This window comes from Microcaecilia unicolor, chromosome 11 (genome assembly GCF_901765095.1).
Source record: "Microcaecilia unicolor chromosome 11, aMicUni1.1, whole genome shotgun sequence".
Lineage (NCBI taxonomy): Eukaryota > Metazoa > Chordata > Amphibia > Gymnophiona > Siphonopidae > Microcaecilia > Microcaecilia unicolor.
In genome coordinates, this window is record NC_044041.1 from 70,840,514 (window position 1) to 70,853,071 (window position 12,558).

The 12,558-nt window shown below is 45.3% G+C and overlaps 1 protein-coding gene across 6 annotated transcripts in view; it reads right to left on the reverse strand.

The window, feature by feature from the left end:
* MISP (mitotic spindle positioning) overlaps window positions 1-12,558 on the reverse strand; it is a 41,773-nt gene that overhangs the window by 4,094 nt on the left and 25,121 nt on the right. For 5 of the 6 annotated variants that reach the window (XM_030218224.1, XM_030218228.1, XM_030218226.1 and 2 more), the window contains exon 3: window positions 1,997-2,253. The exons of the other annotated variant lie outside the window; for it this stretch is intronic. In XM_030218224.1, coding sequence (XP_030074084.1) covers window positions 1,997-2,253 — 257 coding nt within the window. The remainder of the gene's footprint in view (window positions 1-1,996; window positions 2,254-12,558) is intronic. 6 annotated transcript variants of the gene reach the window in all.

The following is a 12,558-nucleotide window of genomic DNA, read 5'->3' on the forward strand; positions in this document are numbered from 1 at the left end:
ATGGACGTCCATCTTTTGTTTCGATAATCCGGTCGGGGATGCTCAAATCTCAACATTTAGGTCAGCCTTAGAGATGGTCGTCCCCGATTTTTGGCGATAATGGAAACCGAGGGCGCCCATCTCAAAAACAACCAAATCCAAGCCCTTTGGTCATGGGAGGAGCCAGCATTCGTAGTGCACTGGTCCTCCTCACATGCCAGGACATCAACCGGGCACCCTAGAGGGCACTGCAGTGGACTTCACAAATTGCTCCCAGGTGCATAGCTCCCTTACCTTGGGTGCTGAGCCCCCCAACCCCCCCCCTAAAACCCACTCCCCACAACTGTACACCACTACCATAGCCCTTAGGGATGAAGGGGGGCGCCTAGATGTGGGTACAGTGGGTTTTTGGTGGGTTCTGAAAGGGCTCATATTTACCACCACAAGTGTAACAGGTGGGCCTGGGTCCGCCTGCCTGAAGTGTACTGCAGTACCCACTAAAACCGCTCCAGGGACCTGCATATTGCTGTGATGGACCTGAGTATGACATCTGAGGCTGGCATAGAGGCTGGAAAAAAATGCTTTTTAATTTTTTTTTTTAGGGTGGGAGGGGGTTGGTGACCACTGGGGGGGAGTAAGGGGAGGTCATCCCTGATTCCCTCCGGTGGTCATCTGGTCAGTTCGGGCACCTTTTTGAGGCTTGGTCGTGAAAAAAAAGGGACCAAGTAAAGTCGACCAAATGCTCGCGAGGGACGCCCTTCTTTTTTCCATTATCAGCCGAGGGCACCCGTCTCTTAACCACGCCCCCGTCCCGCCTTTTGTACACTGCCGACATGCCCCTGTGAACTTTGGTCGTCCCTGCGACAGAAAGCAGTCGAGGATGCAAAAAATTGGCTTTCGATTATGCCGATTTGGGTGACCTCAGGAGAAGGACGCCCATCTCCCGATTTGTGTCAGAAGACGGGCGTCCTTCCCTTTCGAAAATAAGCTAGATAGTGGTTTATATTTATACTTAAAAAAATAGAATACATCAATATAACATACATAGAATTCCAGCAGTGTGTATTGCAGATGTAGCACCTCCCTTCTGTTGAGTGGAGGAGTAGCCTAGTTATTAGTGCAGCCGACTTTGATCCTGGAGAACTGGGTTTGATTCCCGCTGCAGCTCCTTGTGACTCTGGGCAAGTCACTTAACCTTCTATTGCCCCAGGCACAAATAAGTACCTGTATATACTATGTAAACTGCTTTGAATGTAGTTGCAAAAACCAGGTCCGCCGAAAGGGGGGGGGGCAAAATTCCCCAGGCCCTCCAAGGGGGGGGGGGGGTGCAGCGCTCTCTCCTGCTTCTGACAGGACTCGGGTGTGTCCTGACAGGAGCAGGAGAGAGAAAACTCCGGCACCGGGTCCCCCTTGGAGGCTGTGGAGGACCCGGAGGAGCAGACACTGCAGATCTTTCTCCAGCGCTGCTCTTCACTCTGCCCATTGCCTGCCAAGCAGCTGCTTTTCTTGTCATGCACTGAGAGAAAAAGCAGGCAATGGGCAGAGTGAAGAGCAGCGCTGGAGGAAGACCTCTTCTGCTGGCAGGGTCTCGGGATCCCCGCCACCCAAGGTATTTAAATTGCAGTTGTGGCGGCAGCAGCAGCGGCGATAATCGTAGGGGGGGGGGGGCGGCCCTGCCCCAGGCCTGGCTCGTCTCTCGCCAGCCCTGTCAAAAACCACAGAAAGGCAGTATTTCAAGTCCCTTTCCCTTATTAAGGAAGTCATGAAGCACATGGACAGGGCCTCTCCCTCCAAATTACTTCATTTCAATATTCTTGAACAGCATATTATGAACAAAACTTCTCCCATTTTTCCTAAAATCACAGACCCCTTGGTAGTATGACCTGGCTTTTGTATTTCCCTGTACAAGTGCACAGTGTCTGAACTTGAGACAGCTTAGATCTGTAACATTAAGATAAATTCCCTCAGTATCCCTGATTCAGGGTCAGCAACAGACAGATCACTACGGATGACTTACACACATCTCTGTGCTGTGCTTCCCTGCTCTGTCCTCGGGATCATGCAACTGGTCCTCCTTTGTACCCTGGGGACTTCCAGGTCCTGTAGCTGCAGTCCTGCCCCAGGAGTCATCTGGATAGGTGCTTGGTTTGAACATACAGGCTTGGAATGAAGATTCTGAAGGCAGCAAAGAATCAGAAGAGGCAGAGGCCATTCCCCGCAACTGTGGATGAGGTAGTATGGGGGACTGAGAGACCAAATAGCTGCCACTGCCTCCTAGATTGATATACAAGAGAAGTATAAAACCAAGGATAAGTTTGAAAGGAAATAAAAATAATAAAAGCAGTAGAAAAGACAACCACACCCATTCAGACAACTTGCAAAACATTTATACACCGTAACAACCTCACACACTCAAAACAACTTAAATAAATATATACACAGTATTAACCACACCCATTCAGACAACTTGCAAAAATATATACACAGTAGCAACCTCACACACGCAAACAACTTGTATAAATAAATATAGTCACAACCTCACACACTCAAACAACTTGTATAAATATAGTCACAACCTCACACACTCAAACAACTTGTATAAATAAATACACAATGTCAACCACACACACTCAACTTGCAAAAATACACAGTAACAACCTCACACATTCAAACAACTTGCATAAATAAATACACAATGTCAACCACACACACTCAACTTGCAAAAATACACAGTAACAACCTCACACAAACAACTTGTATAAATAAATAGTCAACCTCACACACTCACATAAATATATACAGTATTAGCCACACACATTTAGACAACTTACATACATATACACACAATCTGAAAGACACGTTTATTTTTTAAATTTATTTTTAAAACATTTTCCGCACATTCCACAGTAGATCACAATTGTAAATAAATATAATTAAAATATAAACAAAAAAATTTAAAACACCATAAAACAACAGATATAAAACAAATAATATGAGAAAGTCATATCTTTAATTGTCACAATCAGGATATTTAAATGTTAATACGCACATGTACCAAAATGAGCAATATATCATGAAAGCATTTAATGAAAGAAATATCTTACGCAGTTTTCTAAATGACGTAAGTGAATCAGTTTTATGAAATTCCAAAGGCAGTGAATTCCACAGTTTAGGACTTTAAGTAAATGTTTATCAGCTGATCTTAAACTTTGTACTGGTTCATACAGTTTGAGAGTTACAGACAAAACAGATGGAACCCGAATTAAATACTTATCAACCAAATTTAAATTTCACTTTTCATCATCATACTCAAGGGTTGGAATTTTTGGATGCCTGGGACTATAGATTAAATAATCAGATCCACACCACTCTTTTTCGGAAACCTGCTACACCAGTGGCGTAGCCAGAAGTCAATTTTTGGGTGGGCCAACAGGTTGGATGGGTGGGCACTAGACAGTGGTGTGCTGGTAAATGTTTAACAACAGGCTCTCTCCCTGGTTCACCTCTGCGCCCCCCCCCCCCCCCTGTCCACCTGTGCACCTCCCTTCAAAATTGCAGAGCTGGCTATAGCCGGGGAGAGAGCCTGGGGGGTGGAGGAGGCAATGCATTACTCTCTCCAGGAAAAAAAACATTAAATGATCCCAGGTTCCAATCTAATTCATGTTTAATGTGGGATAAAATGCCATAAATAAGTAAATAAATATAAACTTTTAATGTTGAGCACCTGATTCTCAAATTGGACATGTTCCAATCATTATAATGAAAATAAAATGATTTTTTTCTACCTTTGCTGTCTGGTGACTTTGTTTTTCTGATCATACTGGCCCAGTATCTGATTCTGCTGCTATCTGTCCTCTTTACTCCGTTTCCAGGGCTTCCTTTCCATTTATTTCTTTACTTTCCGCCTTTCTTCTTCATTTCTTGCTCTGGGTCCTCCGCAGACTTGACTGTCCAGTGGATCCAGCTTCTGCCTATTTTCTTCATCCATGTGCAATTTTCTCCTCTCTTCCTTTTCCCTCATCTCATCTCCTTCCTCACTCTTCCCTCCCCTCCATCCATGTCCAGCATTTCTTCTCTCTCCCTTCCCTCTCCTCCATCCATATCCAGCAGCCTCCTCTCTCCTGCCCTTCCCTCCATCCATCCATGTCCAGCAACCCTCCTCTGCCCCCTGCCCTCCCCTCCATCCACCCATGTCCAGCAACCTTCCTCTCTCCTCTTCCCTCCCCTCCATCCACCCATGTCCAGCAACTCTCCTCTCCCCTCCATCCATCCCCAGCAATTCTCTTCTCTCCCCTGCCCCTATCCATCTATCCCCAGCAATTCTGTTCTTGCCCCTGTCCCCTCCATCCATCCATTCCCAGCAATTCTCCTCTCTCCCCTGCCCCCCACCTCCATCCATCCCCAGCAATTCTCCTCTCTCCCCCTGCCCCCCACCTCCATCCATCCATCCCCAGCAATTCTCCTCTCTCTCCTGCCCCCCACCTCCATCCATCCATCATCCTCAGCAATTCTCCTCTCTCCCCTGCCCCCCACCTCCATCCCCAGCAATTCTCTCTCCCCTGACCCCCACCTCCATCCATCCATCCCGTGACTCTCCTCTCTCCCCTCCCCTTCCGCTCCCATCCATGTGTCCAGCGATTCTCCATCACCCCCATGCATCCTTCCCTCCCATTCCACCTGCCCGCCCTCTCTCTGATGGTAGCGCTTCCCAGACGCTGCCTCCATCCGCCGCCATGATCTACCTCCTCCCTCTGTCTCACTCTCAACAGCAGCGGTAGCGATTCAAACACGCTACCTCCTGCTTCTAACCCGGAAGCGTCTCCTCTGCTTCCGGGTTAGAAGCAGGAGGCAGCGTGTTTGAATCACGACGCTACCGCTGCTGTTGAGTGAGACAGAGGGAGGAGGTAGATTGTGGCGGCGGAGGCAGCGTCTGGGAAGCGCTGCGCTGCCGTCAGAGAGAAGGAGGCAGATGCAGGATCAGCGCTGCCTGCTCCCTCCGCTCCGCTGCTGGGTGGGCCTGAACCCAAACTGGGTGGGCCTAGGCCCATCCAGGCCCACCCGTGGCTACGCCCCTGTGCTACACGAAATACTCTATTACATTTTTCCATCTCCCATCCCTACCATCTGAAGGCTGATTTACCGAATAGCCAGTTTTTAAGGATAAGAAGAATTTGATCAAACAATACTACATTTGAAATTCAAGCATTGGCGATGTCTAAACATTTTCAAGAAAGTGGTTATCCGAAATCGATGGTGCGTAAAGCCTATTTGAGAGCGAAATTCTCACAGAGGGATTTGTTGCTTCAGTACCGCTCTAAAGCAGAAGAGGACAAATTAATAGCTGTGATCCCTTTCTCTCCTTTATGTTCTAAGATTAATAACAGTATTCATGCATATTGGAGGATGTTACAAGTATACGATTGATTTTCGGAGCATCCAATGTGTGCATATAGTCATAGTAAAACTCTGGGAGAGTTGCTCACTTATAAACGTCTGGACTTTGTGAATTCTCCTTTTGAGACTCTGGGACATTATAGATGTGGATCCTGTCAATGGTGTGACTTAACCATTGAAGGCCCTATATGGCAATACCTGTTGGCTGGAAATTCGATCCAAGCTCGCTCTCATACCACCTGCTTGACAAGTAATATTGTGTATGCGATCATATGTCCTTGCCAGAAAGTATACATTGGCAGATCGAGTCGATCTGCGCGTGCTCATTTAAATGAGCACAAATCTAGAATCAAAAATCAGGTCCTGACGGCACCACTAGTGCAACATTGGATGGATTGTCATCATTCGCTTAATGATATCAAATGGAGAATTCTGGATCATATACAGTTGGGATGGGAGGGTGGCGATATGAATCTACTTTTAAATTTTAAAGAACAATGTTGGATATTTCAATTACAAACTTTATATCCTGCAGGGCTAAACTCTGAACTTGACTGGTGGTCTTTGGTTTGATTGGATGGGAGATATTTTTCCTAATCCAATCAGAACACTGTTGGTTTTTTTTTGTTACATTTGTACCCCGTGCTTTCCCACTCATGGCAGGCTCAATGCGGCGGGCAATGGAGGGTTAAGTGACTTGCCCAAAGTCACAAGGAGCTGCCTGTGCCAGGAATCAAACTCAGTTCCTCAGTTCCCCAGGACCAAAGTCCACCACCCTAACCACTAGGCCACTCCTCCACATTTTGTGATCAGCTGTGTACTACTTAAATCAGACGCTTATGCCGGCAAACCGCGGCCATTTTTTTCAAACTATTGCAGGAGCGTGACTACTCTGTAGCTGTAAGTAATGAAGTATAGATAATGCGCAATTTTTATCACATCCAGGACAGCAGTAAGTAGGATTCTTTGAACTGTATACTGTAACTGATTTTTGTTTCTTAGAGAACCTTTTCCCTGAGGAAGACATTGAAACTTGGCCATGTTGGCGGAGGTTCTCCTGTTGTTTAAAATGCTGCCGATGTAAAAGATAAGTGTTGCTATGATCTTTCAATTTCAATTTAATTCAAAAAATTGTTAAAGATTTCAAGAAAAAACAAATAGTATAAATATATATAAAAAATAAGTCATGTGCGTTGATCTATGACGATTTGCACTTCAACCATTTCCCTTGGTGGATATTAAAATTTGAACACTGTGTTCATATGGTGAGAGCAGCAGGACTATCTGTTTAAAAGTAGTTGTTACATTGACTGAGAATTGTTCACTACAGAGAGTTATGCGATTGAAGTGAATTAATGAAATAATGAATAATATACATATGAGATAATTGGATGTTTGGGACAAGGTATAGATGATTATATTAGAGAAGTCCCCCACATAAAATAGTGGTCTGCTACATTGAATATTTCTAGGATAAGCAGCATAAAATCTACACTGGCTCCCTATCAAAGCACATATAACATTCAAGCTATGTTCCTTGGCCTACAGAATAATATTCGGCCTCACACCGGAATACATGACAAACCTGATAGAATTACCAGTGTGCAACGCAATTAAAGGCACAAGCACCTATCTCACCCTTCATTTCCCCAAATGTCAAGGTCTGAAATACAAATCAACACATACAACTAACTTCACATACCTATGCACCAGAGCCTCAAACACACTCCCGAAAGACCTAAAATGCACAAACTACTATCTAACATTTAGAAAACTCCTGAAAGCCCACTTCTTCAAGAAATTCTTCTTCTGCAAACCCACTTAATCGAGTTCAACACCGGCCAACACACCACAATCTAGAAACACTGACAGAACTGAACATTGTCTATGTCCAGTCCTAAAATGCTCTGTAACATTTCCAAAACAACCTAACTGTAAGCCACATTGAACCTACACTAGTTGGAAAATGTAGGGCACAAATGCAGAAATAAATTAAATGTATTATACTGTTTTGAGATCTTGCCAGGTTCTTGTAACCCAGATTGACCACTGTTGGAAACAGGATGCTGGGCTTGGTGGACCTTCGGTCTGTCCCAATATGGCAACACTTGTGTACTTATGATTGTGAAAAATTGCAGGAGGACCTTAGGAAACTGGAAGATTGGGCATCCAAATGGCAGATGAAATTTAATGTGGATAAATGCAAAGAGGGGCATTTTCGAAAGGGACGTCCAAGTTTTGATTTGGATGTCCTTGCAAAACGTCCCGATCCATGGGCGGGGAAACCCGTATTTTCGAAACAAGATGGACGTCCATCTTTCGTTTTGAAAATACTGCCAGGGACGTCCAAATCCTTAAATTTGGTCGTCCCTAGACATGGACGTTTCTGATTTTCAGCAATAATCGAAACCAAGGACGTCCATCTCAGAAACTACCAAATGCAAGCCATTTGGTCATGGGAGGAGCCAGCATTTGTAGTGCACTGGTCCCCCTGACATGCCAGGACACCAACTGGGCACCCTAGTGGGCACTGCAGTGGACTTCATAAATAGCTCACAGGTACATAGCTCCCTTACCTTGTGTGCTGAGCCCCCAAAACCCACTACCCACAACTGTACTACTACTACTACTTAACATTTCTAGAGCGCTACTAGGGTTACACAGTGCTGTACAGTTTAACAAAGAAGGACAGTCCCTGCTCGAAGGAGCTTACAATCTAAAGGACGAAATGTCGTTGGGGCAGTCAAGATTTCCTGAATAGAGGTGTAGTGGTTAGGTGCCGAAGGCGACATTGAAGAGGTGGGCTTTGAGCAAGGATTTGAAGATGGGCAGGGAGGGGGCCTGGCGTATGGGCTCAGGGAGTTTATTCCAAGCATGGGGTGAGGCGAGGCAGAAAGGACGGAGCCTGGAGTTGGCGGTGGTGGAGAAGGGTACTGAGAGGAGGGATTTGTCTTGAGAGCGGAGGTTACGGGTAGGAACGTAAGGGGAGATGAGGGTAGAGAGGTAAGGAGGGGCTGCAGATCGAGTGAATTTGTAGGTTAGTAGGAGAAGCTTGAACTGTATGCGGTACCTGATCGGAAGCCAGTGAATTGATTTGAGGAGAGGGGTGATATGAGTATATCGGTCTAGGCGTAAGATAAGACATGCAGCCGAGTTCTGAAGGACTGTACACCACTACCATAGCCCCTACGGGTGAAGGGAGGCACCTAGATGTGGGTACAGTGGGTTTTGGAGGGCTCGCTGTTTCCTCCACAAACGTAACAGGTAGGGGGGTGGGGCTCGGTCCACCTGTCTGAAGTGCACTGCACCCACTAAAACTGCTCCAGGGACCTGCATACTGCTGTTACGGACATGAGTATGACATCTGAGGCTGGCACAAAATATTTTTACAGATGTTTTTTGAGGATGGGAGGGGGTTAGTGACCACTGGAGGAGTAATGGGAGGTCATCCCCGATTCTCTCCGGTGGTCATCTGGTCATTTCGGGCACCTTTTTGTGCCTTAGACGTAAGAAAAACAGGTCCAGGTGAAAACGTCCAAGTGCTCGTCAGGGACGTCCTTCTTTTTTTCGATTATGGGTCAAGGACGTCCAAGGGTTAGGCATGCCCAAGTCCCGCCTTTGCTATGCCTCCGGCATGCCCCCGTTAACTTTGGCTGTCCCTGCAATGGTGTGCAGTTGGGGACATCCAAAATCGGCTTTCGATTATACCGATTTGGATGACCCTGGGAGAAGGACGTCCATCTTCCGTTTTGTGTCGAAAGATGGGCGTCCTTCTCTTTCGAAAATGAGCCCAATAGTGATGCACATTGGGAAGAATAATCCAAATTATAGTTACCTGATGCTAGGGTCAACCTTAGGCGTCAGCACTCAAGAAAAAGATCTAGGTGTCATTGTAGATAATACGCTGAATCTTCTGTCCAGTATGTGGCGGCGGCCAAAAAAGCAAACAGGATGCTAGAAATTATTATGAAAGGGATGCAAAATAAGACCAAGAATATTATAATGCCTCTCTATTGCTCCATGTTGCGACTTCACCTTGAGTATTGTGTTCATTTCTGGTCACCGTATCTCAAAAAAGATATAGCAGAATTAGAAAAGGTTCAAAGAAGAGTGACCAAAATGATAAGGGGATGGAACTCCTCCCAAATGAGGAAAGGCTAAAGAGGTTAGGGCTCTTCAGCGTGGAAAAGAAACAGCTAAGGGGGTGATATGACTGAGGTCTATAAAATCCTGAATGGTGTAGAACGGGTAGATGTGAATCAATTTTTCACTCTTTCAAAAAGTACAAAGACCAGAGGACACTTGATGAAATTAAATGGAAATACTTTAAAAACAAGCTCTAAAACTCACTGCCAGAGGATGTGGTAACGGCAACTAGGGTATCTGGGTTTAAAAAAAGGTTTGGACAAGTTCCTGGAGGAAAAGTCCATAGTCTGTTATTGAGATGGGTATGGGGAAGCCACTGCTTGTCCTAGGTTTAGTAGCATGGAATGTTGCTACTAATTGGTTTTATTTTGTGACCTGGATTGGCCACTGTTGGAAGCAGGATACTGGGCTAGATGGACCATTGGTCTGACCCGGTATGACTATTTTTATGTTCTTATGTAGTATTTTGGAACAAGATCTCCCAACATAGAGCCCGTTCTAAAATTCATGGACAAATAGATGTCTATGTGCAGGTTACGTGCAGCATGAACATCCATTTTAGAATTTACCACACCTGCAGGTTACTGACTACTGCGCTAAATGAATAAACATTGATGTGAGTTCCAGCAGCCCGGGAGCATTGGGCCTCAAGGTCATTCTCCCCAACTTCCTCCAAGGAGATCCTCCCACCCCATCAAAGGGCACCCCACCATCAAGTGGACCTAAAAGAGTAGAGGAGTAGCCTAATGGTTGGTGCAATGGACTTTGATTCTGGGGAACTGGGCTCGATTCCCACTGCAGATCCTTGTGACTCTGGGCAAGTTACTTAACCCTCCATTGCCCCAGCTACAAATAAGTACCTGTATATACCATGTAAACCGCTTTGAATGTAGTTGCAAAAACCACAGAAAGGCGGTATATCAAGTTCCATTCCCTTTCCCCTTACCTGGTGGTGCAGTGGTATTATGGCAGGAGTAATTCCAAGTCCTCCTGCCCTGTCAGCACTGTTTCCAAAATTGCACCCCTGTGGTAGTCTTGTGCTAATACCTCTATGGGTCATGTTTCCACAAGTTGCATTCTGGTTTATACATACTAATGAGCTGTTTTTACGTGCTTTGCATCTTATTACTATGCATCTTATTACTATGTAATCCAAGGTGATGTAACTATCACCGTGTGAGGGCAAGACAAGCTGCATTAGAGCCCTTATTAAGGGGCAAATAACGTAACTTACGACCCTAATGCAGCTTGACAACTTTCCTTCTAAATGTCTGAAATATCAATAGGTCAGATAGGCACATACATGATTATGTGTGGGATAGCAACATAATCATCTATCCAAGCCATTTTAGAAACATAAGCATTTATTATTCCTGAGGTCATCACAGACCCCAATATTCCCTTGCAAGTTTGGCTTTTGTGAGTGTGAGGGGAGGTGGAGGGACATCAAGAACAGAGGGATGAAGGGGATCATCTCCCCTGATCCCTGCAATGGAGCATTGCTCAATAGCAGCACTTTTTGGGAACTGAGATGTCCCAGGTAGTAGGTGTAAATCCTGATATCAGTCTTTATCCGCAAACAAACCTTTTCCGGAGACGGGAAGGCGGTAGAACTAGAGGACATGAATTGAGGCTGAAGAGGGGCAGACTCATGAGTAATGTCAGGAAGTATTTTTTCACGAAGAAGGAATGGATCTACAGAAGCTTAGTGGAGATTGGGTGGCAACACCGGAAATTGTGAAGCAAAGCTAGTGCTGGGCAGACTTCTACGGTCTGTGCCCTGAAAATGGCAAGGACAAATCAAGGTCAGGTATACATATAAAGTAGCACATACAATGAGTTTATCTTTTTGGGCAGACTGGATGGATCATACAGGTCTTTATTTGCCATCATCTACTATGTTACTATGTTAGATGTTCGTTCCCCTTCTGAAATGGGGAATAAGTGTTCATTTTTCAGGCCTGCCCTAGTCCTGCCCAAAACACATCCAGACCACGCCTCCTTGTCGTTTGCATGTTCTATATATCTCGGCTTTATAAAGTTGGAATTTAAACCTTTATCAAGATAGATGTTTGTGCCGATTTATGCATGTCTAAATGTGATTGATGCTTGTAAAATAAGCACCAGTATCAAGTTGATACTATCAACCACACATGTTCAGACAACCTGCACAAATATACCTACAGTATTGACCTCATAGATTCAGACAACTTGCATACATCTATACACTTAACAATCTGCAAAAATATACACGCAATATCTTTTCTTCAAAATAGACCTTGGCTCTAAGAAATTGCAAAGCAGCAAAAAGAGAGTGCTATTTTTTTCATCTTGTTTTGTAATTGCTATCCCAGTTCTGGAAGCCCCAAGTGCTGCTACTTCATGTCTAAGAAACTGAAGCCACATCTGCTCTGCAGTGTTGGTCAGACTCAGCTCTGAGGCTGTGAATTATAAAAGGTGCAGGCCTAGATTTTAAATGAGGAGGACCATCCTCCTACCCCCTCTCCCCCCATCAATTGCCCTGTCCAGATTTTTCCCTTGCTGGATAGACTCCCTCACCTTACTCTGAATACCAGTTAATTCTATCTTTTTTTTTCCCTCCGACTTATGAATTTTAAGTAGTTCCTTTCTGTTTTTCATGATTTTATTGTACACTGCTTTGACTTTTATTTACTCACTTTGTCCGCACTGTGGTGGTCCAGAGCAGAAAACAGCGTAGGGCTCCCGAGCCTTCCGGTGCCAACAGTGCCCTGTGACACTCCAGTCCCATCTCTCCCATGGACTCCTGTTACCATGGCAGCCAGTGCAAGCAGAGGGGACGGGGGGGGGGGGGGGGGGGTGCCACTGGAGCTGTCAGTGCGGGTGGGCTTTGCAGGTCCCATGCTGAATTCAAGTGTAGAAGTTACTACTGCTAACTGGCACCACCGCTGTGGAATGCCATGGCATCAGACCCGAATTCCAGCATGGCAGTGGCAGTTGTGCTCCGGACCTCCGGTGCTTATAAAAAAATTTAGCACTGGAGGTAGTTCCTTGTGTTAC